Source organism: Pongo abelii, chromosome 8 (assembly GCF_028885655.2).
Source record: "Pongo abelii isolate AG06213 chromosome 8, NHGRI_mPonAbe1-v2.0_pri, whole genome shotgun sequence".
Classification (NCBI taxonomy): Eukaryota; Metazoa; Chordata; class Mammalia; order Primates; family Hominidae; genus Pongo; species Pongo abelii.
This window is the reverse complement of record NC_071993.2, coordinates 129,131,192-129,158,502: the sequence shown is the minus strand read 5'-3', so window position 1 is coordinate 129,158,502 and position 27,311 is coordinate 129,131,192. Positions and strand designations below refer to the sequence as shown.

The window sequence follows — 27,311 nt, the reverse complement described above, 5'->3', positions numbered from 1 at the left end:
AAAGCAACTCATTCAATCCCTTTTCCAACAATGGAGCTTTTAGTCATCCCAGGTACTGCTGTAACTGTACATAAAACGGGAATGGCCATTTGTTTCTTTCTTATGTAGGAACTCATGCTGTATAAGGACTACTCTCCTTTACAAAACATCCAGTGTGTCTGTATCTAAGGAAGGCATCATGGCCTTCCAAAGACCAATATCTTTCGCTGACCTTTCTGTTCCTTCCGCACCTCTGGTCTCATCTGAAGTGACTTTATCCATGACTCTTGGAGCATCCTTCTTAGGAACCGAAGGTAACATGGATGGGCCAGGCCTGGGGCTCTCTCTGGGATAATAAAAGAAAGCAATTGATAGGATAATGTAGACAGTAAGGCATTTCTCCTTATGTCCTATTGAAAAAGCAGATTTCCCAATTAAAGTTTTAAGTGGCTACTACAAAAAAAAAAAAAAAAAAAAAAAAAAAAAATTCCCTAGGAAAAATGGCCCCCTGCCTAAATAAATCCAGATTCAAAAGCAGATGTATCTGGACTCCAGAAAAATATATGACTGACTATAACCTATCACTTAATAGTACACAGCCAGCCAGTAAACAGTTGATACTTTTCCAGTGGTTTAAGTTAGATGAATTAAGGAACACAAGAAAAGGAACATAGTCAACAGCTCCCAGCCTCCAACCATGGTTCTCACATTTTTCAGAGCCTCAGGACATCCAGAGGGGGTGAGCAGGTTCATTTAGCAATTAGATATGGAAAACTCAGCTTTTAGAAAACCACTCGCCTATGCGACTGACTTCTAAAAATCAGGCTGGGAATCACCTTTGAAACTGACCACACATTCTCGTGGGAATTTTTTCATTTAAGTACCTGTCAGCGTGGAGCTCTTCTGGAGCCAAATGTTGCAGCTTCGGGTCGCGAGTTTCGTCAGGTTCTGGAGGTGAGGAGACGCACACCTTTCCGTCCCCAGCTAGACTGGGGTGCTCAGGCCCTGGCTGCTCCTCAGCCTGCTGGGGCCTGGCTGGGCTGTCCCCATGAAGGGCAGCTGTACCTTCCATCCCCAGAGCCTTGTCAGAGCAGGCTGGGTCCTGACAGCTTCCTGGCAGCACCAAGTCACCAGCCACAATGGAGAATGCCCTCGTAGTACCTGCTTCAGGCAGGTCACCGGACACACATGCCTGTGTCTCAGCTGTGCTCAGGGTGATGTCACCCTCTGCTTCCCCAGCAGCGCCTGCCACCTTGCCAGGCTCCAGGGGAGTGTCTGCCACTTCTCCAGTTGGTGGTGCAGGGGTGCTCTGGTTGCCCAGGGCATTTCGCATTTCCAAGATGCCAGCAGTGGCTCCGGGTCTCCTTTTACCCCCAAGCGTGTGAAGGGTCCAGGGCTCACTGTTGGCCTCAGGCACAGTCAAAACCTCCGTCTGGGGAGAAGGGGCACAGGTGGACCTTGGCACATGTCCTGGAACCCCTGTGTGAGCAAAATCCCTGGGACCATCTTCTCCGTGTGGACTGTCGCAGACAGATGTTTCCTGGTGCTGCTTTCCAGAAGGAATTCTGTCTTGGGCCACGGCCTCTTCTCCATGGCTATGGGGAGCTACCTGGAAGGCTGCAGCTCTCTCCACAGGGAGCTCCTGAGTAGCTGCTGGTGAAGGAAGACCTGAAGCTAATTCCTGCCTGCTCCTCTCCAGCTGTGAGTGAGCCTGGCCTTCCAGGCCTGGCCAGGCTGCCCCAGGCCCCTCTGGCCTCTCATCTTCCCTCAGTGTGGGTGGGACACCTGCCATCTCCTTCCCCACACTGGCACCTGGCAAGTTCTGCTCCCAGGTCAGCCCTGCTGGACCCAGAAGCTTGTCTGAAGCTGGATCCTGCAGAGCCAGATGGGAAATCTCAGCCTCTCCAGCCAACTGTTGCTTCTTCTCCACCTGGAGTCGAGCAGGAGGTACAGGGAGAGGGGCGACATCCACTCCTGGAGGCCCATCTAGAAGCTTCTCTGGGCCCAATGGCCTGGTGAGGTCTTTACCCACTGCACTCCTCCCAGCTCCTGCCTTTTCTCTAGGTGTGGTCAGGGCTCCGAGCACAGGCTTCTCGAAGATCTTGGCGATGTGCTCCCTGAAGTCTGGGAAGCCAGTGAGGGTGGCGATTTCCTCAGAGCTTGTGTCCACACCACCTGATGTGCCCTGCCCTGGGTCCTGGGAAGGCTCTCCCATCCTCTCCATGCTGCCCTCTGTCTCTCCTGCTGCATCACCCACCATGTCCTCCTCGCTGGCCTTGGCACCTGCACCCGGAGCTGTTGCTGCTTTCTCTTCCCCTGTTGCCTGCTTGCCCTTGGCCAGAAGTGGCATCCGGTCCAGGCATGGCATGGAGTCCACAGGTCCCTCAGTGGTTCTGGCTTTGGGACTGCCACTACTGGCTTGCACTGCAGAGATTTCCCCACCTGCAGCTACTGGTTGCAAGAGAGGGGCGAGGGAGCCAGCAGACAGCTTCAAGGAGGCAGCATTTTCCAAGGCAAGCGGGGGCTCCCCTACAGGACAGGGGCTTTCGCCAGGAGCTCTGGGGCCTGCAGAGGAAACAGCTTTCACTCCACTGTCTTCTGCTCCTTTCTGGGCAGCACTGTCGACATGCAGGTAAGGGGTGTCAGGAGCAGCCACTTCTGGTGGCCCAGACAGCAGGAGCTCCTTTGGGTCTGGGACAGCCTGGTGTGTAGAAAAATCCATGGTGCTCCTGGGAATCGCACCCAGCTCTCTGGCTGGCAGCAAGGCATCCTGGCAGCTGGCCGTGGGCTGCTCAGCTTGGCAGGACTCACGTAGGGCAGAGGTAGAAGCTTCCTCCCCGGAGGTAAGGCAGTGCTCAGTCTGAAGGAAGCCACAACTCAAAGTAGCTTCTCCGGGTTTCTCCAGAGCCTGCTGCTTTCCTGGGTCTCCTGCACCAGCGCTGCCACCAGTCTCAGCAGCCCCGGCTTCACCACCTTGCTCCCCAGCTGATAGGAAACTTGCAAAAAGCTTTGAGGCCTCTGCATCCGAAGTGGCCAGGCAGTCCATTTTCTGCTGCGGGGCCGGCACTGGTTGCTGCCTGCCTTCCTGGGTTTCATCACATGCCTCTGTCTCTGGGACATCCTGGGTGGGTGTGACTCCGGGGCTGGCAGGCACTGCATCCAGGAGAGCTACTGAGTCAGGCTGACAAGGTGGGGCCTCCCCTGTGTTTCCACTTGCCACCTCCCTCTTACTCAAGCCCCAGAGTGGGGAACAACCATCAGCTGCTTCAGAAGCTCCTGGATCCCTTTGACATGCTTCTTCATGCTGGATGCCTTCTTCCAAGGCATCAGCCAACGCCTGTTGAGACTTGTTTGGCCCCTGCCCAGTGCAGCAAGTTTCCTTTCTGCTCAAGTTCCCTGCAAGAGAAAAGTCTTTTAAGACATCTGCTGCTGGAGGCGAGACCCTCGAGGACTGACCATCACCGCATGCTCCCTCTGGCCGCTTCTCCCCTAGTGCAGGCAACTTCTGTCTCGTTGGTGCTGACAATTCTGATTCTTCTGTCGGAGAACTCTCCCAAACTGTGTCAGTGGGAGATGAAGTTGGAGTATCAGACAGGGTGCCTTTGGGGAACTGACTTTGAAGTTCTGATCCCAAAGCCTGCTCCTGTCCTCCATGAGTGGGCAAGTTCTTATCTTCCTGAGGTTCCACAGGTACATGGATTTGGGAAGAATTTGCTCCCTGGTCCTTAAAACCTGGATGGCTTGGAGAAGTCTCTTTCCCATTTTCAGGGGGCTGGGCCTGCTCCTTGAGCATGTCAAAGGTGGATGCCTCTGGGTCTGCCTGGGATGGCTGGAGATGCTTCTCAGAAGATAGTAGGGGCCATTCGGATGCAGCTCCTCTTATCCAGCCTTCCCCTGGGCAGGACAGGATTCCCTGCTGATCTTGGTCCAGGATGAGTGCCGTGAGCCCCAGGTCTGCTGCCAAGTTCTCCCCCTTGGGGGGATGTGGCACCCCAGCATGAAACTCCTGTCTCGATGCATCACACCCTGGCCCTCGGGGTTGATCTGAGGATGTCAGCAAGCCCTCCCCATCACAGCTGCCCATCTTCCTTATTTCCAATGTGCTCTCACCTTCCTGGGCTTTGGGTGCAACCTCTGCAACAGGAGTTGGTAGAAAATCTGATTTCTCTGGTTCTAAAGTCAGGAAAGACTCCATTCTTCCCAATCCTTCCCTGCTCTGAAGGGTGTCAGGACATTTGGGCTGCAATCCTGACCCCTCCCAGATGGCTCCTTCGGGAACAGTGGGCTCACCAGCTCCATCTGGCACAGGGGGCAGGACGGGGTCCTCCTCACCCAGCTTGTGTGGTAGGCCAGATGCATCAGCCTCTGCTGTCTGAGAGTGGGGCCCGTCTGTGTGCCCAGCACCCCCCTTTCTGAGTGGCTGTGCTGAGTGTGAGCTGGGATGGTCTCTGCTCTCTGCATCACTGCTTGGCTTTGAAAGCTCATCTTTGCCTACTTCTGGATCACGCTTGCTGCTGAAAGCCTGAGAGTCCTCTCCTTGCAGGTTCCCCAGGTCTCCACCATCAGGTGGCTCTGGGGCTTCCTCCTTTCCTCCAGGGCTGTCACCAGGTGATCTGCTTCCTTCTTTAGCCACGTCTAGGCTTGTGGCATCTTCATGGGTCTTGGCTCCATCCATTGGCCCCAGTGGCCCTCTGGCACTTTCACTTGGTGCATTGGGAAGAGGAGGGGGTGGTACTCCTTGTTGGATCTCATGGCTTTGCTCCGTGTTCGAGTACTCTCCCCTCTCCTGGGGTGATGGGGCAGGAACCTCTCCAGGGTTCCCTTTTGGATGCTCTCCCTTGCTTCCAAGATCTGACACTTGCCTCTCCAGTCCCACCAACCCTGCATCCACCACCTCTTTGGCTGCATCTGCAAAAACTGGCATCTCAGCCTTGGAAACTGATTCCCTGGACGATGATCCGGGTTCTTCTATAGCAATAGGAATCTGAGCAGCTGGGAGTGAAGCGAGGCTTGAAGCTGGATGTGCTTCCTCAGTTGGAGTGAGCAGGGAGGGTTCAGGGCTCACAAGCAAACTCCCTTCGGGCTGGCCGCCTGCTGCCACACAGACAACTTGATTGGGCTCGGTTCCTCGCATCCCTGTCTGTGGGTGACCCTGAACATCACTGGTGTCCACAGCCTCCTTCCCAGAGCCCTCATCCTCTGGCACCAGGGCAGGACTTGGTGAGCCCCAGGGTAGCTCTGCGTGCGGCAGATGTGCTCCCACTGGCTGTTGGCAGCTCTCCTGGGAAGCGGCATTCACTTCTGCTTCTGGGGCAGCCCCTGAATTGCTCCTAGGGAGATGGCAGGCCCTGAGGAATTCCAAGTCATCTGTTAAATACTGAGGCGGCACCTCCCCTTGGCCTTTTTCTCTGTCTGAGGCTCTTGGGGCTGGATCTTGTGGGATCGGGGCCATGGGTTTTAGGGGGAACTTCTCCAAGACCACTGAGCTTCCTGTGCCCTGCTGGGCTGCAGCAGGGGCCTCAGGGGCCGCTTGCACAGAAGCCACCCCCTGCCTGGACTCTGCAGGGGGAAAGCCACCTGCAGCCTCTTTCCCTTGGGACTCAAAACCACCAGGCTGGTCCCCCTCTCCACACAGCGGTGCCTTCATTGGCTCTCTGAGGGGTACTGGTGACATTCCAGGTGACTGGTCGATGCCACTGGAGAAGGAGAAGGAGGACTTCTGTCCCTCTTCCTTCGGCTCTCTCTCTCTTCCAGCACTGGGGATGGCAGCAATCTCTTGGTATGGAGTAGAGCTGTCCCTCTCAGCGGGAAATGCTGCCGCGACGTCTCCTGGGGCATTTGGGGCAGGTTCCCTCCGGGGAGACTGAGTCTGAGGACCATCTTCAGGTGCCGCTGCTGGACTTGCCAAGCAACCTTCCGGGGGACACTCGGCAAAGGGCATGGAGGACGAGGGGTGCTCTCGTTCCTGGGACGGTGGTGGGCTGGGCAGCAAAGAACCTTCTGGCCCCCTGGCTCCCTGTGGGTCCTTCCTTGGCTCAGTCACCTCTGGGGACACAAGGCATGGATCCAGGCTGGCAGAACTCTCAGAAGCAGTGCAGAAGCCTCCAAGCCCAACGCTGCCAATGCTGAAAACATTTAATGTTTCATTGGTTATCATGGATGCCAAGGACAGAGCCACACTGCAGGCAGGTCACCCCCCAACCCACCCCCACAAAAGGCCAGCAAGTGCCCTAACCACAGACACAGCATCCTCATGCACCTCATTCCTCTCTGTGAGAGCCCCCTGCACCCCTCCCATAACCATTATGCATGCCCTCGTTTCCCCCAAAAACCACTGCACGGCATCTCAAACACTCAGTGTGGGCCTTCCATGCTGGTCAGCAGTGAATGGAGAAATGTGGCAACTCATTTATAATAGTATAAAATGTGGGAAACCCAAAAAGGTTTTGTTTGTTTGTTTGTTTGAGACAGGGTCTTGCTCTGTCACCCAGGCTGAGGTGCAGCGGCACAATGATAGCTTACTGCAGCTTCAGCCTCCTCGGCTCAAGCAGTCCTCCCACCTCTACCTCCCAAGTGCTGGGGTCACAGGTTTGTACCACCACACCCAGCTAATTTTTAAATTTTTTGTAGAGATGGGGTCTTGCTATGTTGCCCAGGCTAGTCTCAAACTCAAGCAATCTTCCCACCTCAGCCTCCCAAAGTGCTGGGATTACAGTCGTGAGCCACCGTGCTGACAACTCAGAAAGTTGTTAATAAGAGTAAATCATAATAGGGGATTTGAACCAGTCCTGTGAAGATTACAGGCAGGTCTCCAGCACCCCTGGGGATCCTTAGATGTTCAGGAAAAAGCACAAGTTGGCAAAGTCAGGCTTTGAAATAAAGAGCGATTCCTGGTAATAGTTAACTTGATTCTTCACATTTAACAGGTGGGACAGTGACAGGCATAACCCCAAAATCATTTATATTTGGCTATGGAATTTTGGCACATGACCTATGTATAACCCTTGGGAGCTGAATCACCTTCATACTCATATTTGTCTTAACTTGAACACTTATCTGGGTAATGTGTGGGGAAGAAAAATGAAACACTCAGGGAACTTGGCTCTGAATTTTGAACTTGCTACAGATAACTAACTATCCAGTTATTATAAAAGGGCTTATTACATGCTGTATTTGGACTATGTTGCTCAATTCTACACAGTTTTAATGCTGTGCTTTTTTTTTTTTTTTTTTTTTTTTGGAGACGGAGTCTCACTCTGTTGCCCAGGCTGAGGTGCAGTGGTGCGATCTCAGCTCACTGCAAGCTCTGTCTCCTGGGTTCATGCCATTCTCCTGCCTCAGCCTCCTGGGTAGCTGGGACTACAGACACCCACCACCACACCCAGCTAATTTTTTTTTTTTTTTTGTAGTTTTAGTAGAGATGGGGTTTCACCATGTTAGCCAGAATGGTCTCGATCTCCTGACCTTGTGATCTGCCCGCCTCAGCCTCCCAAAGTGCTGGGATTACAGGTGTGAGCCACCGCGCCCGGTCAATGGTGTACATTTTTTAATTTTAAAAATAATATGTAGCCAACACAAAGTTTGGAAAAGGTAGGAAAAAAAAACAGAAAAAATACTGCTACATGCTTGCCACTTTCAGAGTTCTAGTGAATTTCCTGATTTTTCCTACACAATTGTTTAGGGGTACAATTCTTGTTATTTTTACATAATTGTGATTCTATATACTTGTTATGATCATATATATTCTAGTAACAAGAGAAATTCCTCAAGACAAAGTTAACATAAATATGGTTTTTCTAAAGCTTTTACCATTTTCTTTAAAGTTATTATAGGGGAAATATCAAAGGAAAATTTATGGAATCTTTTTGTAACTGTTTGTTACATGCACACATATTTGCACACATATAAGCCCACAGTGTTCTGGAAGGGGCTAGTGAAAAGATTCTCCTCTTAATGTCCACTACCAAAATTCCAGTTTTCCACACCAGGCAGTGCACGTGCATTCATACATGACGGATGCATACAGTGAGGTGGTGAAGTGCATTCTTGTTAAATTTTTTAAATATGTGCTATGAACCGAATTGTGCCCCCCTCAAATCCATATGTTGAAGCCCTAACCCCCAATGTGACTGTATTTGGAGACAGGCACTTTAAGGAGGCAGTTGGGGTTAAGCGAAGTTATAGTAGTGAGGCCCTAATCTGATAGGACTGGTGTCCTTTATAAGAAGAGGAAGAAGCCGGATGCATGGCTCATACCTGTAATCCCAACACTTTGGGAGGCCGAGGTAGGCAGATCGCTTGAGCTCAGGAGTTCAAGACCAGCCTGGGCAACATGGCGAAACTCCATCTCTAAAAAGAAATATAAAAATCAACTGGGCATGGTGGTGCACACCTGTAGTCCCAGCTACTCAGGAGGCTGACATGGGAGGATCACTTGAGCGCCGGAGGTTGAGGCTGCAGTGAGCTGAGAACATGTCACTGCACTCCAGCCTGGGCAACAGACTCAGAAAAAAAAAAAAAAAAAAAAAAAGGAAAGGAAGAGACATCAGGAATGCACACACACAAAGGAAAAGCTATGTGAGAACACCGAGAACAGGTGTCTTCTGCAAGCTGGGAAGAAAGGCCTCATCAGAAACCAACTCCACCAGCACCCTGACCAGGACTTCCAGCCTCCAGAACCAGGAGAAAATACATTTCTGTATTTTAAGTCACTCAGGCTGTGGTGTTCTCTCATGGCAGCCGGAGCGGACTAATACCATAGACAGGTGGGTATTTACTGTCCCATCCTTTCAACATTTTTGAGGTTTCAATTTTTCCAAAACAAAAAGTTGGGAAAATAATAACGGATGAAATTCACTAGGCCTCAGTGCTTTGTGTGGATTATCTCATTTAGCCCTGCCAACAGCTGTGCAAGGTGGGTACCACCCATGCCATTTGCAGATGAGAACCCTGGAGAACAGAGGCTAAGCATGGATTGCAACGTGGACATCTGATTCCACTGGACACAATCTTCTTATTCACTCTGCTACGCAGAATAAATAAAAACTTCCAGGGAAGGCAAGAGCCTCTTCCCCCAGCCCCATTCCAGCCTCTCTGTCCTGCCCCTCACCTCTGAAGTACATGCGGCGTCATTTGACACCCCTGAAGGAGGTATGTACACAGTACCACCCCTGCACTCATGTTTATCTAATGCCTGTTCCTGCACATAGGACATGGGAATGGTGCCTGAGGACCCAAAAGAGAGCTGGCTACTGTCTCAACCAGATTTGCATTTTCTGACCCAAAAGCAGAGCTGACGAGGCCAAAGAAGAGAAAACTCAGAGGGTAAATTATATAAAACCCCGCAATTCACAAATGGTCACGGAAGACAGATGGACCCATGGAGAGCCCTGGCCGTGGAGAGCGGGCTGACAGCTGGAAAACTATTTGGAGTTTGGGTAAAGTGTCTTGGCCTGGCTTTCTGGAAAGCACCAGATCCAGAACGAAACCCGATGCCTCCTCCCCTGCCCTTCCACCTTTCTCCTCCTCCTTCTCCCCCTCCCTTTGCTGCTCAGCATCTGGACCTGGCAGTTTTCCTTGTAACAAGCACTTTACATTTCATTATGTCCCACCCATTAACTGAAGTCCAACAGTTTAGTATGTGATAAGATTAATGGTGTGTGATTCAGAAATGAAGTGCTCCTATTTACGTCGGCTTTATCAAGCTGGAAATAAACGAAGCCACTTTCTTGTCCACGCCTCTGACAGGAACTGCCAACTTAGGAAACAATGTGGCTTCCCTTCAGGCTGGCTGAAGTCGTTACCATCTGGAACAAGATGATAAATTCTATTTTGGCATCTTGTAAACTTGTGCGGTCTTATCAGAGAGCAACCAGGAACAAATTTTCCATGGAGTATGGGACACACAACAACTCCTCCCAAATAAGAACCCAGACATTGGTTTATTTAGCATAAGCTGGGCACCAGCAATCTCTTTGATTATCCATCAGAAGTAATTTTTAAAGCCAGATTAAAGCTGCTCACCAGGAGCAGATCTGCCTAAGGGCAGGAAAAATTCTAAGAACTGATCTGTTGAGGGCTGTGCATTAATTGAAGCTTACATAATATCCTTTTATGCTTCGAGATTGAGTTGAAATGTATGGGATAGAGGCTCTGCTCAGAATCCACAGGCCAGCACCCTGAATGGAAGCCTTTCACCCTGTGGGGGCACTGCCTCTGTGTGGAGGTCAGGGAGGGCCCAGGGACTAGGGCCTCCATCGCAGACCAGATGTCCACAGTACAGTGAAGGGAGAAGCATGGGCAGGGGCTGGCAGGGGGTCATCTGCCACAACCAAGGTCTGAGCAGATGATGGGGACACAGATGGGTTCTTAAATGCATAGTTCTGGAAACACACACACGTGCAATGCTTAAATGGAGGAAGGAGGCCAGCTACAGAAAACACAAACATGGCCCCTGCACGACCAGGCTTTCAGGAGCCGGCAAAACCATAAAGCAAAATCGTAAAGATGGAGAGTTGCCATGTACTAAACACTGACTCAGGCCAGACCCTCTGGGCACTTTTTTTTTTTTTTTTGGAGATGGAGTCTCGCTCTGTCGCCCAGGCTGGAGTGCAGTGGCACAATCTCAGCTTACTGCAACCTCCACCTCCTGAGTTCAAGCAATTCTCCTGCCTCAGTCTCCTGAATGGCCTAGACTACAGGCGTGCACCACCACGCCCGGCTAATTTTTGTATTTTTAGCAGAGATGGGATTTCACCATATTGGCCAGGCTGGTCTCTAACTCCTGACCTCAGGTGATCCGCCTACCTCGGCCTCCCAAAGTGTTAGGATTACAGGAGTGAGCCACTGAGCCTGGCCTGGGCACTTTTCAGTTACGATTGCATTTAATCCACACAACAGCCTGGTAGAGGGGTGGCCCCACTGCATACACAAGGACGTTTTCCCAAAGAAGTTTAAGACAGGACCCAGGGTCAAAGAGCCGTTGATGCAAAGCAAGATCGAGCCCTGTGGCGCTGCCTCCTGTTGCCCCATACTGGCTGCCTACACCAGCCTCTCACCAAACAGGTGCAGCAGCAGCCCCTTCTCCCCCTTCTCCCATCCTCTCTGGCCCCCTTCATTCTGTTCTGCCAGCTGCGGCCAGAGCAACAGCTTAGAAATCAAAGTCTGCTCCTGTCACCCCACTGTAGCTTTGCTTTGCTCTCAGTTGTGGCCCCAACCTCCCTTTCCTGCCTCATCCCGCATGAAGCTCCCCAACCGTGCATCTGCCTGGAATCTGCAGCCCTCTGCTCCCCACCAGGTTGCAGCTCCACTCTTCACTTCTCAGGGTAGCCTCCCTGGCCTGGGCTCCCAGATCAGTTTCTTTCACAGGCCCACCTAGCGCTAGTCATGGTTGCCATCACTATGGTTGGTGACTGTTTCCCCTACTGGAATGTAATGGAGGCCAGGCCCTAGTCTCCTTTCAATATCATATCCCTGGTGCCTGGCATATAACAAACAATAAAATGTTGTTGAATATATGAATGTATGAGTGAATGCAAGGATGGATGGCTAGAAGGATGAACAGAAACAACTGAACTCAAATCAAGGATACTAAATATACAGAGATGCACCCAAATCGTGGTTGTTTCACTAGAAGATTATGAACATTCTTTCTTTTTTTTGAGACAGAGTCTCACTCTGTTACCCAGGCTGGAGTGCAGTGGCGCAATCTCTGCTCACTGCAACCTCCGCCTCCTGGGTTCAGGCAATTCTTGTGTCTGAGCCTCCCGAGTGGCTGGGATTACAGGCCTGTGCCACCATGCCCAGCTAATTTTCATATTTTTAGTAGAGATAGGGTTTTGTTATGTTGGCCAGGCTGGTCTTGAACTCCTGAGCTCAAGTGATCCATCCGCCTTGGCCTCCTAAAGTGCTCGGATTATAGACATGAGCCAACGTGCCCGGCCCAGATCACGAACATTCTTTTCTTCCATCAAGCATAGCATTCCAGTAATTCGTTAGTCCAAACCTCTCATTTTACAAATGAGGAAACTGAGGCCCAGAAAAGGCAAAGTACTTTTTTTTTTTTTAATACTTCTGTGAAACAAAGTTAAGGCAGCGCTTCTCAACCACACACCTCTATGCTCACTGGTAGGTCTAATGTGTCAGGACATGCACTGCAAGTAATTTGTGACTAATTATGAAGTACTAAAGCCTGTGAATGATTTGTTATTTTCATAAATTACTATAATTCAAAAGATGAGAAGATTTCCTAACATAACATCATCACTGTTACTCGTTGCATTCCGGTGTGCTTTCTGGAAAAGGAAAGCTGGGGTAGAATGAAAGCCAGTGGGTTAGTGCAATGGATTGAATGAATGTTTTCCCCTTCAAACTGCTGTTGAAACTTAATCCCCAAACTTAATCATGTTGAAAGGTGGGGGCCTTTAAGAGGTGAAGGTGATTGGGTTGTGAAGGCCCTGCCCTCACGAATGGGTTAATCCATTCATGGATTACTGGGTTATCATGGTGGCTTTATGCAAAGAGGAAGGGAGACTTGAGCTAGCATGCTCATTTCTTCTACCAGTGATGTCCTGCGCCACCTCATAACTCTACGGAAGCCCCACCAGCAAGAAGGCCCTCACCAGGAGCAGCCCCTTGCCCTTGGACTTCTCAGCCTCTATAACTGTAAGAAATCAATGTCAGGCGCACGGGCTCACGCCTGTAATCCCACCACTTTGGGAGGTCGAGGTGGGCGGACCACCTGAGATCAGGAGTTCAAGACCAGCCTGGCCAATATGGTGAAACCCTGTCTCTACTAAAAATAAAAAAATACAAAAATTGTGGTGGCAGGCGCCTGTAATCCCAGCTACTTGGGAGGCTGAAGCAGGAGGACTGCTTGAACCCAGGAAGCAGAGGCTGCCATGAGCTGACATCATGCCACTGCACTCCAGCCTTGGGCAACAGAGCAAGACCCTATCTCAACAACAACAAAAAAAGAAATCAATTATTTTTCTTTATAAATGCTCCAGTTTCAGGTATTCTGTGATACGCAACAGAACACAGACTAAGACTGACTAGCCTCTGAGAACTGCCAACTCAAATAAATGTTAACAGAGGCAGCAGCTCTGGTGGAGATGAGAGGATTTGAGGACTGAAAGGTGATCCCCAGGTCCCCACATTCCTGTCTGGGCCCTCAAATTAGAGACTTTCCCAACACTTCTGAGTTCTCAGTGAAGTATGATGCTTCTGCCATATTCATTGCCCCCTTATGGTCACGTCCATTGGAGGAGACTTCTCCAAGTGGTGATATGGGGAGAGCCAGCCCCCGTGAGTCCAGTTTCCCCATGGGTGGGGTTAAGGTGTTCGAGGTCACTGAGACGAGCTACCCCAATGCAGCCCCTTCTCCTCTCGCAGCTATTTGCCACGTGACGAGCTCCCTGGGGCCAGCCTTCCCCATTCTTCATGGCACCTGCACTGATGCAACTTGGGACTTGGTGGGGAAGGGTGATCCAGGGGGCAGTATGAGGATTCCAGTTTTGGCATCCTGCAGCCTAAACTTGCCGTTGATACTGTTGACTTTCTTTTTTTTTTTTTGCAGCAAGATTTATTGTGAAGAGCTAAAGAACAAAGCTTCCACAGCGTGGAAGGGGACCCGAGCGGGTTGCCCTATACTGTTGACTTGCTTATCTTTCTCTGACTGTGGTATCTATTTCATAATTTAGAGTCTGGTGGAAAGGGTTGCAATTAATTAGCTCCCCAAACCCCACCAACATTCAGGGTGTCCAAAGTGCTCTACTTCCTCACTCATTCTGAGGGCTTGTCAAGATCTGAACTGGCCCATGGGATATGTTGTGCGAATGACTTCTTCAGGAGAAGGAAGGCTGAGACCACGCCCAAAGAAAGGAAATGAAACTCCAGAAGGTTTTCAGTCTTACCCGACATGAAATCGGAATAAAACCAGTTAATTCACGGACCACGTAGATCTTCACAGTGACACAGATAAGCTTCCGCAGTCACCTAGTCAATTCAATGTGTTTATTCCTATCCTCGGCTTTGCATATTTTTCTCTCCATCAATCGTAAGTCTAGTAGGCAAGGTGCTGTGTGGTTGTGAATGGTCAGAATTCTCTCCAGCACTCTATTCCCTGTATTTGACCCACTCCCAACTTTCTCTTTTTTCCCTTTTCCATCCCAAGCTGAAAAGACTGCTTAAGAAACAGTCCCCTCAAGAACTTCAGTGACTGAGCCAGCTCTGATAGATCATTCTGCATCAATTGTTAATGGCTAACAAAAGTTACATAGGATATGCCCTCCATAGTTTACAACTCTATGAAGGGCTTTTAAAAACCAAACTCAGTGCTTCTCATGTATGACTGCTAGGTGTGTAAGAATGAAGCTTCCTAGGCCAGGCACAGTGGGTCATACCTATAATCCCAGCACTTTGGGAGGCCAAGGCAGGTGGATCACCTGAGGTCAGGAGTTCAAGACAGCCTGGTTAACATGGTAAAACTCCGTCTCTACTAAAAATACAAAAATTAGCTGGGCATGGTGGCAGGCACCTGTAGTCCCAGCTACTCGGGAGGCTGAGGCAGGAGAATCGCTTGAACTTGGGAGGCAGAGGTTGCTGTGGGCCAAGATCACGCCACTGCATTCCAGCCTGGGCAACAGAGCAATACCCTGTGACAAAAAAAAAAAAAAGATGCCGGGTGCTGTGGTTCACACCTGTAATCCCGGCACTTTGGGAGGCCGAGGCAGGCAGATCCACAAGGTCAGGAGATCCAGACCATCCTGGCTAACATGGTGAAACCCCGTCTCTACTAAAAAATACAAAAAAATTAGCCGGCCGTAGTGGCGGGTGCCTGTAGTCCCAGCTACTCAGGAGATTGAGGCAGGAGAATGGCGTGAACCCGGGAGGCAGAGTTTGCAGTGAGCTGAGATCGCGCCACTGCACTCCAGCTCGGGTGACAGAGCGAGGCCCTATCTCAAAAAAAAAAAAAAAAGAATGAAGCTTCGTCTGTCTAAGGCATATGGGAAGCACTAGGTGAAGTGCGGTTAAACAAGCTTTTCTACTGCAGGACTTCTCAGAGCCTTTGAGAAACCATTGTGCCTCGTGAGTCAACAAGAAGATACACATACACTGTTTCCCAAATTTGTTTCTTGGAAACCTTCCTTTGCCTTTTTCTCAGTAGAGCTTTTAGTAGGATGACGGGCCACAGAACACACTGTGGAAAGCACAGCCTTACATCAAAAGAAGAATTGGTAAGGACATTTCAGATGCCCTTGAGAGGACGACATGGATAGTTTTCAAAACACACCGTTCACCTCTCACCTCTCCCGGGTAGGATCTGCTTGTCAACCAGGAAGATGTGAACTGCTCTTTTGTGTCTCAGAGCAAAAGCCAAATCAGGTCTCTGAACACATGGAGTTCTCAAACCTTCCCAAGGTAGGATGTCTCCTTCCCCCTCTCCATGGTGGGACCCCCTGCTCCCCTTCCCGGGGCTGCATGCCACTCCCCAGGCCCTGTGTACAGACACTCTCTCAGTACCTGCCATGGCCTCTTGATTTGGATCCCCCCAAGGTTAGAGTGAGCTCATCTCATGTATATATATATATATATTTTTTTTTTTTTTTTTTTTGAGACAGAGTCTGTCACCCAGGCTGGATTGCAATGGCGTGATCTTGGCTCACTGCAAGCTCCGCCTCCTGGGTTCAAGCGATTCTCCTGCCTCAGCTTCCCTAGTACTGGGACTACAGGCCCGCGCCACCACGCCTGGCTAATTTTTTGTATTTTTAGTAGAGACAGGGTTTCCATGTTGGCCAGGATGGTCTCCATCTCCTGACCTCATGATCCACCCTCCTTGGCCTACCAAAGTACTGGGATTATGCGTGAGCTGCCACGCCCGGCCCTGATTCATATTTTTATGTCTTAGTCTAGCACTGGGTCTATGCTCTGTTGAATGAGTGACTGAATGATGGCATACATAAATAAATGAAGAAATACATCTTTTAAAACTGACAGTTGTATTAGCAGGATAACTGCTCACATAGGTTGACACCTGCACTGTGGGAGGCATCACCTATTCCAGAGACTTTGGAAAAGGAATTTATATTCTAAGTGATCCATGCAGAAGAAAGAATTCTTATGTTAATAGGAGAGAAAAACTGCCATGTCTTAACAGTGATAACATAGTAATTCACAGAGAAAGACACCTCCTCAGAAACTTCTTTGCAACCCTAGCACATTGTGTCCACTCCAAACACATGGTCTTAACTTGTCCAAACAACCCTCCCCACACAGAAGCCTGGGAGCCCACTGACCTTGGCAGGACAGCCAGACTCGGCTTTGTATTTTTAACCCGGTTTTATCTTCGCTGTGCTCATTCTTCAATAGAAAACAAACAAACAAAAAAAAAAAAACAAGTACGTGATACTTGAGCAATCCAGGCAATAGATGACTGAAAAATATGTGTAGGTTCTAAAGAGTTATTGGGGAGCTGGGCACGGTGGCTCACGCCTGTAATCCCAGCACTTTGGGAGGCCAAGGCGAGCGGATCACAGGGTCAGGAGATCGAGACCATCCTGGTTAACTAAAATACAAAAATTAGCCGGGCATAGTGGCAGGCGCCTGTAGTCCCAGCTACTCGGGAGGTTGAGGCAGGAGAATGGTGTGAACCCGAGAGGAGGAGCTTGCAGTGAGCTGAGATCGTGCCACTGCACTCCAACCTGAGCGACAGAGTGAGACTCCATCTCAAAAAAAAAAAAGTTATTGGGGAGATCAACATGTGTATGGGGATGTGGATTAAACCCCAAAGTATCCTACACAAGTCATATGAACTTTTTTTTTTTTTTTTTGAGACGGAGTCTCACTCTGTTGCCCAGGCTGGAGTGCAGAGGCGTGATCTCGGCTTACTGCAACCTCCACCTCCTGGGTTCAAGCATTTCTCATGCCTCAGCCTCCTGAGTAGCTGGGATTATAGGTGCCCGTCACCACGCCCAGATCTTTTTTTTTTTTTTTTTTTTTGTATTTTTAGTAGAGACAGGGTTTCCCATGTTGGCCAGCCTGGTCTCAAACTCTTGACCTCAGATGATCCACCTGCCTCGGCCTCCCAAAGTGCTGGGATTACAGGAGTGAGCCACTGCGCCTGGACTCATATGAGCTTCTGTATGACTTCAAGGTCAGGTGCCATTCCATTCCTGAGAATCCATTATCCAGCATAGTGTGGGGATGGGGACAGGCAACTGAATTTCAAAGAAAATTCAAAAACTATCTTTTCACCAATTTTTTTCAGCAACCCTCTCCCGGGGTCCTAAAAGTCAGCAGAATGACCCCATTTTGTGATTCCCAGACTGGCTGCTGGAAGGGGCTACTGCTGGGTTGTTGCACACCAGTACTCCCCATAGCCAGAATGAACTTGGCTTTCACATCTGTCTTCTTGTCCTTCAAACGTGTCTAGATAAAGTCATGCCAATGACATTCTGATATAATAATTTCTGATCATTCAGACTTTTCTTAATGATCAAATACCAAAAATAAAACTACTATCCCATTAGAGAAAATACCTGTTTTTAATCACAATAAAGATCTTTAAAACTTGAATAAGCCCAAATCAAGGGATTTGGTGGAATATTTACCTGAGTATAAACATTTTCTTAATTTTAAGTTAAGCCCTTGCTAGTGCTTCATGGAAAAATGCAAATGAGAGTTTTGCTTGTATAGCTAGATTCTGGTGGTATTTTTATGTTATTTTGACACCATGAGGATATTTTGAACAACAAAGAGTGGTAAACGTATTTTTGTTATATCCCTTCTTTTTTTTTTTTTTTTTTTTTTTTTCCAGACAGGGTCTTCCTCTGCTGCCCAGGCTGGAATACAGTGGTGCAATCTCAGCTCACTGCAACCTCTGCCTCCAGGCTCAAGTGATTCTCCCACCTCTGCCTCCTGAGTAGCTGGGGCTACAGGCATGCACTACCACACCTGGCTAATTTCCCTTTTTTTTTTTTTGAGACGGAATTTTGCTCTTCTTCCCCAGGTTGGAGTGCAATGGCGAGATCTCAGCTCGCTGCAACCTCTGCCTCCCGGGTTCAAGTGATTCTCCTGCCTCAGCCTCCCAAGTAGCTGGGATTACAGGCATGTGCCAACACGCCCAGCTAATTTTGTATTTTTAGTAGAAACGAGGTTTCTCCATGTTGGTCAGGCTGGTCTCCAACTCCCGACCTCAGGTGATCCGCCCGCCTTGGCCTCCAAAATGCGGGGATTACAGGCGTCAGCCACCGCGCCTGGCCCACACCTGGCTAATTTTCCTATGCTTTGTAGAGACAGGATTTTGCTATGTTTCTCAGGCTGGTCTCAAACTCCTGAGCTCAAGCAATCAGCCCACCTCAGTCTCCCAAAGTGCTAGGATTATAGGCATGAGCCACCACGCCCAGTCTATATCGCTTCTTGATAAGACTCCTAGCATTAATTAAAATCATTTTCCTGCCACAGTAAACATTGTACAAAACAGGGAACAAAGTGGAAATGTCTCTTGATGACTGAAAATCTTTCAGAGAATTTGGGGCATTCTCTGACCCATAAGATGTTACCAGTGTTACCTGTCTCAGACTGAGCTCTTATGTCCTGAGCTCAAAAATGTGATGAAGGGTTTCTTTTTAGAATAAATCCTGATTGCCAGTCTATTTTGTTGAGATCGTCTCTCTGTAATCCCATTAATCTAAATGGGGGAAAAAAGTGGATGAGTCAACATTACTGGGCACCACGCTGGCTCAATGTCAAAGACATAAAGATCATCCGGCTTCCTTCCCAGCACTAACACAGCTGCAGAGACAAGTTTGGGAAGATTAACCACTGTCAAAGTTGGCATTTGAGGTCACAGCAAGACACAGGGGAGACTGCGAATGTCGGTGATACAAGGAGCTCTTGAAGGGAGAAGAGAAACAACTTTGCCTGCAGCATCTTCTCTCTTATTCTTTTTTTCTAGAAGGGTCTCCCCACCTCTTCCAAAATAAATGCCAGGTGTTCTGCTGCATTCCCATTTAAAACTCAAGAAAGGAACTTGATATGGTGGCTTTTCAATGTTTTCAGAGAGCCTAGGTTGGAAAATGTCATATGAGGAATTATTAACTACAAGAAGGGTTGGGCTAATGGAGGATTAGCTGCTAAGGAAGACAGAGGAAAGGAGGAGCAGGAATCCTGGAGATAGAAGAAAACAATGGGGGCCAGGCGCAGTGGCTCACACCTGTAATCCCAGCGCTTTGGGAGGCCAAGGCAGGTGGATCATGAGGTCAGGAGATTGAGACCATCCTGGCTAACACGGTGAAACCCCGTCTTTACTAAAAAATATAAAAAATTAGCCGGGCGTGGTGGTGGGCACCTGTAGTCCCAGCTACTCGGGAGGCTGAGGCAGGAGAATGGTGTGAATCTGGGAGGTGGCGATTGTAGTGAGCCGAGATGGCGCCACTGCACTCCAGCCTGGGCAACAGAGTGAGACTCCATCTCAAAAAAAAAAAAAACAAAAAAAAAACAGTGAGGTGAGGTAAGCCTTGCTGTTGTCCCCACTGAAGGTCTGGAGAAAGCGGCACAGAGAAGGGGGTTCCAGGTGGAGCCCAACAGTCTCCCTGACTTGAGATGAAGCTGTGTATCTGGGGAGACCGAGGCAGCTGCAGTTCCCAGGGTAGAATACTAGAGAGGACAGGACTGAACAGAGAGAACCCCAGAGACGGGCAAAGTACTGATCAGCATGTGCAGGTATGGAAACCCCCTAAGGTAAGGTACAGAACACCTGAAAGGTTGGGCCGGCACGGTGCCTCACGCCTGTAATCCCAGCACTTTGGGAGGCCGAGGCGGGTGGACCACAAGGTCAGGAGTTTGAGACCAGCCTAGCCAATATGGTGAAACCTCGTCTCTACTAAAAATACAAAAATTAGCCAGGTGTGGTGGCAGGCGTCTGTAGTCCTAGCTACTCAGGAGGCTGAGACAGGAGAATCGCTTGAACCCGGGAAGCGGAGGTTGCAGTGAGCCGAGATCGCACCACTGCACTCCAGCCTGGGCGACACAGTGAGACTCCATCTCAAAAAAAAAAAAAAACGGTTTCGGAGGAGCAATCCTCACAGCTCACACAGAGCTGGGAATAGTTCCTGTTCCCACTGGCCAGAGTGGAGTACCTCATCACTCATAAGGCATCTGTTGAGCACTAAGGCAGATATTGCCTCAGTAGTGGGGAAGATTAATCCTCACCTAAACACAGCTCTCGTTCCATCTAACGAAGCGAGATGCAAAGGATCAAGTTGTTCCAAATAACTTAACTGCATCCCAGAGCAAAGTTCAATAATATTTATAGGAATACGAAAATATCCAGAACCCAAAAAGCTTAAAGTCCACCGTGTCTAGCCTGCGAGCAGGAAAATGTGAGCCATAACGAAAAAAAAAATCACATAATTTGTCTTGAACCCAGAAATTACACAGATGATGGAATTACTACAAAAAGACTTTTTTTCCAGAATTATAACTGTATTCCACATGTTCAGGAGGCTAGAGGGAAGACCGAGTATGTCAAGCACAGAGGGAAGATGTAAAAAAGACCCAGATCAAACTTCTAGAGATGAAAACTGAGATGTCTAAAATAAAAAACCCACTGGGTGAAATTAATGACAGGTTAGCCACTGCAGAGAAAAAGATTAGTGAACTTCAAGATATAGCAATAAAAATGTTGTAAAATGAAACACAGAGAGAATTAAGACTGAAAGAAGTAACAACAACAACAAAAAAGCGTCAGTGAGCTGTGAGACAAATTCAAGTAACCAAATATATGCGTAGAGTCCCCACAGGAGGAGGGGAGATACAAAATATTTGAAGAACTGATGACTGAAAAATCTCCAAATATGATGTAAACTATTAACCAACATATCCAACAATCTCAACTAATGCCAAGCATAAGAAACAGCTAGGGCTGGTGTTCAAGGCAGTGGCTCACGCCTATAATCCCAGCACTTTGGGAGGCCAAGGCGGGTGGATCACGAGGTCAGGAGTTCGAGACCAGCCTGGCCAACATGGTGAAACCCCATCTCTACTAAAATACAAAAATTAGCCGGGTGTGGTGGCATACACCTATAATTCCAGCTACTTGGGAGGCTGAGGCAGGAGAATTGCTTGAACCTGGGAGGCGGAGGTTGCAGTGAGCCAAGATCAGGCCACTGCACTCCAGCCTGGGCGACAGAGTAAGACTGTGTCTTAAAAAGAAAAAAAAAAAAAACAGAAACAGTGAAAAACCTACACCACCAAGGCATATCGTAACCAAACTGCTTCAAACCAGTGAAAAAGTGAAAAATATTAAAAGTAGCCAGAGAAAAAAAGAACAAAGGTAAGAATTTTGTTGGAAATAATGAAAGCCAGAACACAGAAGCAATATCTTTAAAGTGCTGAAAGAAAAAACTGCCTACCTAGAACTCTTTGCCCAGACAACATATTTTTCTAAACCAGGTGAAATAAAGATTTTTCCAGACATACAAAAGCTAAAAGAATAACCCCTAGCAGACCTACATTTCAGGAAATGTTAAAGGAAGACCTTCAGGCAAAAAGAAAAGAATACAAAATGGTAATCAGGATCTACACAACAGAATAAAGAACACCCAGAAAATGGTAACTATGCAAGTAAATACAATCTCTTTTTCCTTATTACTTAAATCTTTTAAAAGATAATTGGCTGATTAAAGCACAAATAATATGTATTATGGAATGTGTAGCTTATATATAAAGACCAAATAGAACAAAGTCTGAAACAGAAGAAATGGAAGCATATTGTTGTAAGCCTCTTCTAATAAATGTAAAATGATATAATCATTGTGAAAGTAGATTGTAAGATATTAAAGATGTATATTGTACTTCTTAAAGCAAGCACTAAAATAACACAAATAGTTGTAGCTAATAAAATAATCCAAAAGAAGGCAAAAAAGGAGGAAAAATGGAACAAGACTATAGATTTAAACCAACCATATTAATAATCACAATAAATGTGAATGTTATAAATACTCCAGTTAAAAGGTACAGATTTTCAGGCCAGGCACAGTGGCTTATGCCTGTAATCCCAACACTTTGGGAGGCCAAGGCAGGCAGATCACTTGAGGTCAGGAGTTTGAAACCAGTCTGGCCAACATGGTGAAACCCCATCTCTACTAAAAATACAAAAATTAAGCTGGGCACGGTGGCTCACGCCTCTAATCCCAGCACTTCGGGAGGCCAAGGTGGGCAGATCACAAGGTTAGGGGTTTGAGACCACCCTGACCAACATGGTAAAACCCCTTTTCTACTAAAAATACAAAAATTAGCTGGGTGTGGTGGTGCATGCCTGTAATCCCAGCTACTCAGGAGGCTGAGGCAGGAGAATCACTTGCACCTGGGAGGCGGAGGTTGCAGTAAGCTGAGATTGCACCACTGTACTCCAGCCTGTGCGACAGAGTGAGACTCTGTCTCAAAAAAAAAAAAAAAAAAATTAGCTGGGCATGGTGGCAGGCGCCTGTAGTCCCAGCTACTTGGGGGGGCTGAGGCAGGAGAATCACTTGAACCTGGGCGGTGGAGGCTGCAGTGAGCCGAGATCACACCATTGCACTGGTGTGATAGAGCAGCCTGGGTGATAGAGTGAGACCCTGTCTCAAAAAAAAAAAAGGTATAGATTTTCAGAGTGCATTAATAAAACAAGATCCAACTCTATGCTGCCTACAATATAGGTACTTAAATTTTTTTAAAGCACAAATAAGCTAAATGTAAAAGAATGGAAGAAGGGGAAGATGTACTATGCAAACACTAATCAGGCTGTTGTGTCTATATTATTTAAGACAAAGTAGATTTTGCAGCAAAAAATATTACAGGCATAAAGAAGATAATGTTATAATGATAAAGGATTCAATTTATCCATATAAATTCTAAAATTTTATACATTCTAAAATAAAGATTAAAAATTCTAAAAATTTTTATCTAATAACAGAGCTTCAAAACACAAGAAGCAAAAACTGGTAGAACTGAAAGGAGTAATGGACAAATCCACAATTATAGTCTGGTATTTCCAAACCCCTCTCTCAATAATTGAACAAGTGGATAGAAAATCAGTGTGGATACAGATGACGTGAACAACACTGTGGCCAACTTGACTGAATTAACACTTTTTTAACACCATCCAATAACAGCAAAATAACATTTTTTTCAAGTACAAGGGAGACCATATTCTGTGCATAAATTTGAGATGATTCAAATTATACAAAGTATCTTATCTGGCTACAATGAAATTAAATTAGAAATCAACAACAGAAAGATATCTGGAAAATCCCCAACTATTTGGAAACAATAACACATTTCTGAATAGTCCATGAGTAAAAGAAGAAAGAAAGAAGGAAATTGTAAAGTATTTGAACAGAATGAAAATGAAAACAGAAATATCAAAATTTGTGGGACGCAGTTAAAACAGGTCTCAGAGTGACATTTATAGCACTAAAATGCCTATATTTTAATAAGGTCTCAAATCGATGATGCCAGCTTCTCACCTAAGAAACTACAGAGACACTGGTCAAACAACAATATGATTATACCTAATACTACTGAACTGTATACTTAGAAACGGTTAGGATGGTAAATTTTATGTTCTGCCCTTTTACCACAATGAAAAATAATTTTAAAAATCAACAAGTATCCGTGTATAAAATAAGTCAGACAGCAAAGCATACATACTATTTGCTTCCATTTATATAGAGTTCAAGAACTGTCAAAACCAATCAATGGTGACAGAAATCAGAATAGTTGTTACTCTTGGGCAGCGGTATTGACTGGGAAGGAACAAGAGAGAACAATCTGGTAGGATGAAAATGACCCAGATCTATACAGGACTATAAGCATTCATCAAGTTCTCAAATTTAGACAACTCACAGTATGTATCTGATACCAATAAAAAAGGAATTAGAACAAAACTGTGGAGACATTAAAAAGAGAGTGATTCCCAAGAATGTGGGAGGATGGAGGGAGGGGAATGGGTGGAGCCTAAGGAGTTTTTAAGGCAGTGAAACTAATATCATAATGATGGATACATGACCTTATGCATTTGTCAAATCCATCAGAATGTACAACACAAACTGAACTTTAATGTAAACGACAGTAAGTCCTCAATGTTGTCCAGTGGTTCTTGGAAACTGCAACTTTGAGCAAATAGATATAGAGTAGGCTCTCCAATAATGTGGTTTTGTTCAATGTAGTTTCAGTATAATGATGAGAAAATAACTGGTCTCATTATACATCATTTCACTTAAAATTGCAGTTTCTAAGAACCTATTAATGACACTGAGGGAGAACTTACTGTATAGACTTTAGTTAATAATAATGTATCAATATTGGCCCATTAGTTGAAACAAATATACCACATTAATGTGAGGTGTTAATAATAGGGGAAACTGTATGGAGGAGGGAAGGGTGCATGGGAACTCTTTTGTACTAGCTACACAATTTTTCGGTAACCTAAAACTGTTCTGAAAATAGCCTATTAATTATTTTTAAAGTGCATATACATATATATAAATTATACACACACACATACACACACTTTTTGTTGTTGTTTGAGACAGAGTCTCGCTCTGTCGTCCAAGCTGGAGTGCAGTGGCATGATCTCAGCTCACTCCAACCTCTGCCTCCTGGGTTCAAGCGATTCTTCTGCCTCAGCCTCCCAAGTAGCTGGGACCACAGGCATACACCACCGCGCTGGGCTAATTTTTGTATTTTTAGTAGAGACAGGGTTTCACCATGTTGGCCAGGCTGGTCTCAAACTCGTGACCTCAAGTGATCCACCTGCCTCAGCCTCCCAAAGTGCTGGGATTATAGGTATGACCCACTGTGCCTGGCCTAGGAAGCTTCATTCTTACACACCTAGCAGTCATACATGAGAAGCACTGAGTTTGGATTTTAAAAGCCCTTCATAGAGTTGTAAACTATGGAGGGCATATCCTATGTAACTTTTGTTAGCCATTAACAATTGATGCAGAATGATCTATCAGAGTTGGCTCAGTCACTGAAGTTCTTGTAACCCCAGCACTGGCCACACACACACATTTCTTTAGGAGTGTGTGTGTGTGTGTGTGTGTGTGTGTGTGTGTGTGTGTGTGTGTGTGTATTATATAATATATATATAATATGTATAATATATATAATTTGCATGTTTTTAATAATATATATGCACACTTAAGATACCACCTAACAAAATATAGCTATATCACAATCAATAAAGAAAGGAACTAGAAAAAAACAGAAGAGTGTGAGGAAAACACTACTATTTTGAAAGCCATTGTCTGCATATGGTAGGAGCATTGGTGATTTTTTCCTCTCCACTCTGCGCTCTTCGCTATGTTCCAAGTTGCTACAATAAATGGGTATTATCTCCTAATGGAAAAATACTCCTCTTCCCCTGTTGTTTAAAGCCTCAAATGCTCTGTTGAAACCAGAGGAGCAGAAAACAGACACACACCTAATTCAGCACATGATCTTCCTTTTCAGCCAGTGTCAAAAGTCAGGAGCTCACTCCTCCTCTCCCTCCCACTCTCCTCTCTGTGTTTACTTCCTGCCAAAGATAAATAATGAGTCAGAAGCAGGACAAGGAGGGGCGGAGGCTGCTCTCCGCTCTGCCGGACACACCCTGGCTGGGCAGGAGCCTGGGAATTGATCTTAAGAGTCCTCCCAAGTTTGGAAGGAACAGAGCAGGCCGCCTGGGAAACACAGGGCTCGGTCCATAAGAGCTGGTGCAGGCCGATGCTCAAAACACAGCTCAGATTTTTCTTTTTTCTGCTAAGAACTGACCCTGTTTATAGGAAAATTAAATGTTAAGGATTGACCAAGGTTCACTTTCTAATTATGGAGACCAGAACACAAATACTTCAGACACCTGTGAGAGTCAGCTACGAGTCTGGGTTTCAGGTGGATCAAACCAGCCTGGGTTCTAGTCCCCACCCTGCCACATTCTGTCTGTGTGACCTAGGACAAGTTCTTTAACCTCTCTGAGCCCTGATTTCCTCATATGGCCCCCTTGGGTCATCTACAGCCATCCACACAGAGCTGCCGGGTGAGGTGATGTGTGTAGCCTTAGGCCCAATGCCCAGCCTGCAGCAGACCGATTCCACAAATGACAGTGAAACGGAGGAGTAAGAAACATCCTGGCCTTCCATTTAAAGCCCATTTAGTTCATTTTTTCAAACCATCTTTCTAAACCCTTCCCCATAGCTGCTGCTATCCACACCAAAGATGTTTTTGTTCTAACTAGGAGTTTGTCTTCTGAAAAAGCCAAGAGGTTGAGCTTAATATTATGCTACACCTCCTATCTCCCAGATGTAAAGAAGCTCTGGGCCGGGCACAGTAGCTCACGCCTGTAATCCCAGCACTTTGGGAGGCCGAGGCAGGTGGATCACCTGAGGTCAGGAGTTCGAGACCAGCCTGACCAACATGGAGAAACCCTGTCTCTACTAAAAAAAAAAAAAAAAAAATACAAAATTAGCCGGACGTGGTGGCGAATGCCTGTAATCCCAGCTACTCAGGAGGCTGAGGCAGAATCACTTGAACGCGGGAGGCGGAGGTTGTGGTTAGCCAAGATGGCGCCATTGTACTCCAGACTGGGCAACAAGAGTGAAACTCCAGGTGTGGTGGCTCACGCCTGTAATCCCAGCACTTTGGGAGGCCGAGGCGGGTGGATCACAAGGTCAGGAGATTGAGACCATCCTGGCTAACACAGTAAAACCCCGTCTCTACTAAAAAATACAAAAAATTAGCTGGGCGTGGTGGCGGGCACCTGTAGTCCTAGCTACTTGGGAGGCTGAGGCAGAGAATGGTGTGAACCCAGGGAGGCAGAGCTTGCAGTGAGCAGAGATGGTGCCACTGCACTCCAGCCTGGGCGACAGAGCCGGACTCTGTCTCAAAAAAAAAAAAAAAAAAAAAGCGGCTCTGAAATGTCCTAAAGTCTATGTGTCTAGTCCTTCTTAAATTCTGTTTCCTGTGGATCTACAATAGGGACAGCTGTTCTCTGCCTGGGACTGTCTTTTCCCCGTAATCCTCTACTTCTACTCAGTTTTGAAGACCCAGCCCCAAGAAACCTCCCCTGGAGACCTCTCCTGGTTCTCCTCAGCAGAGCCAGCCCCTCTCTCCCTGCCCCTGTGCTCCCAGAGACCCCACCTTGTTCTAGAATTATTCGTTTGCATGCCTTTCTCTAGACTGGACTGGACATCTTGCTCATCTTTGTACCTCTGGTCCAGCCCAGAGCTTGACCTGTAGTGGGTAGTGGGCCCGTGTTGATTAAATGGACTAAGACATCGACCCCCTAAAAAGGCTGGGGTGCTAAGGAGCTG

At 47.3% G+C, this 27,311-nt stretch overlaps 1 protein-coding gene across 9 annotated transcripts in view; it reads right to left on the bottom strand.

Annotated features, from left to right (window-relative positions):
• Window positions 1-27,311, bottom strand: part of TACC2 (transforming acidic coiled-coil containing protein 2) — a 229,954-nt gene that overhangs the window by 163,509 nt on the left and 39,134 nt on the right. For 8 of the 9 annotated variants that reach the window (XM_054522968.2, XM_054522970.2, XM_054522977.2 and 5 more), the window contains exons 3-4: window positions 864-6,104; window positions 212-325 (exon numbers count right to left, since the gene is read on the bottom strand). The exons of the other annotated variant lie outside the window; for it this stretch is intronic. In XM_054522968.2, the coding sequence (XP_054378943.2) occupies window positions 212-325; window positions 864-6,104 (5,355 nt within the window). The remainder of the gene's footprint in view (window positions 1-211; window positions 326-863; window positions 6,105-27,311) is intronic. 9 annotated transcript variants of the gene reach the window in all.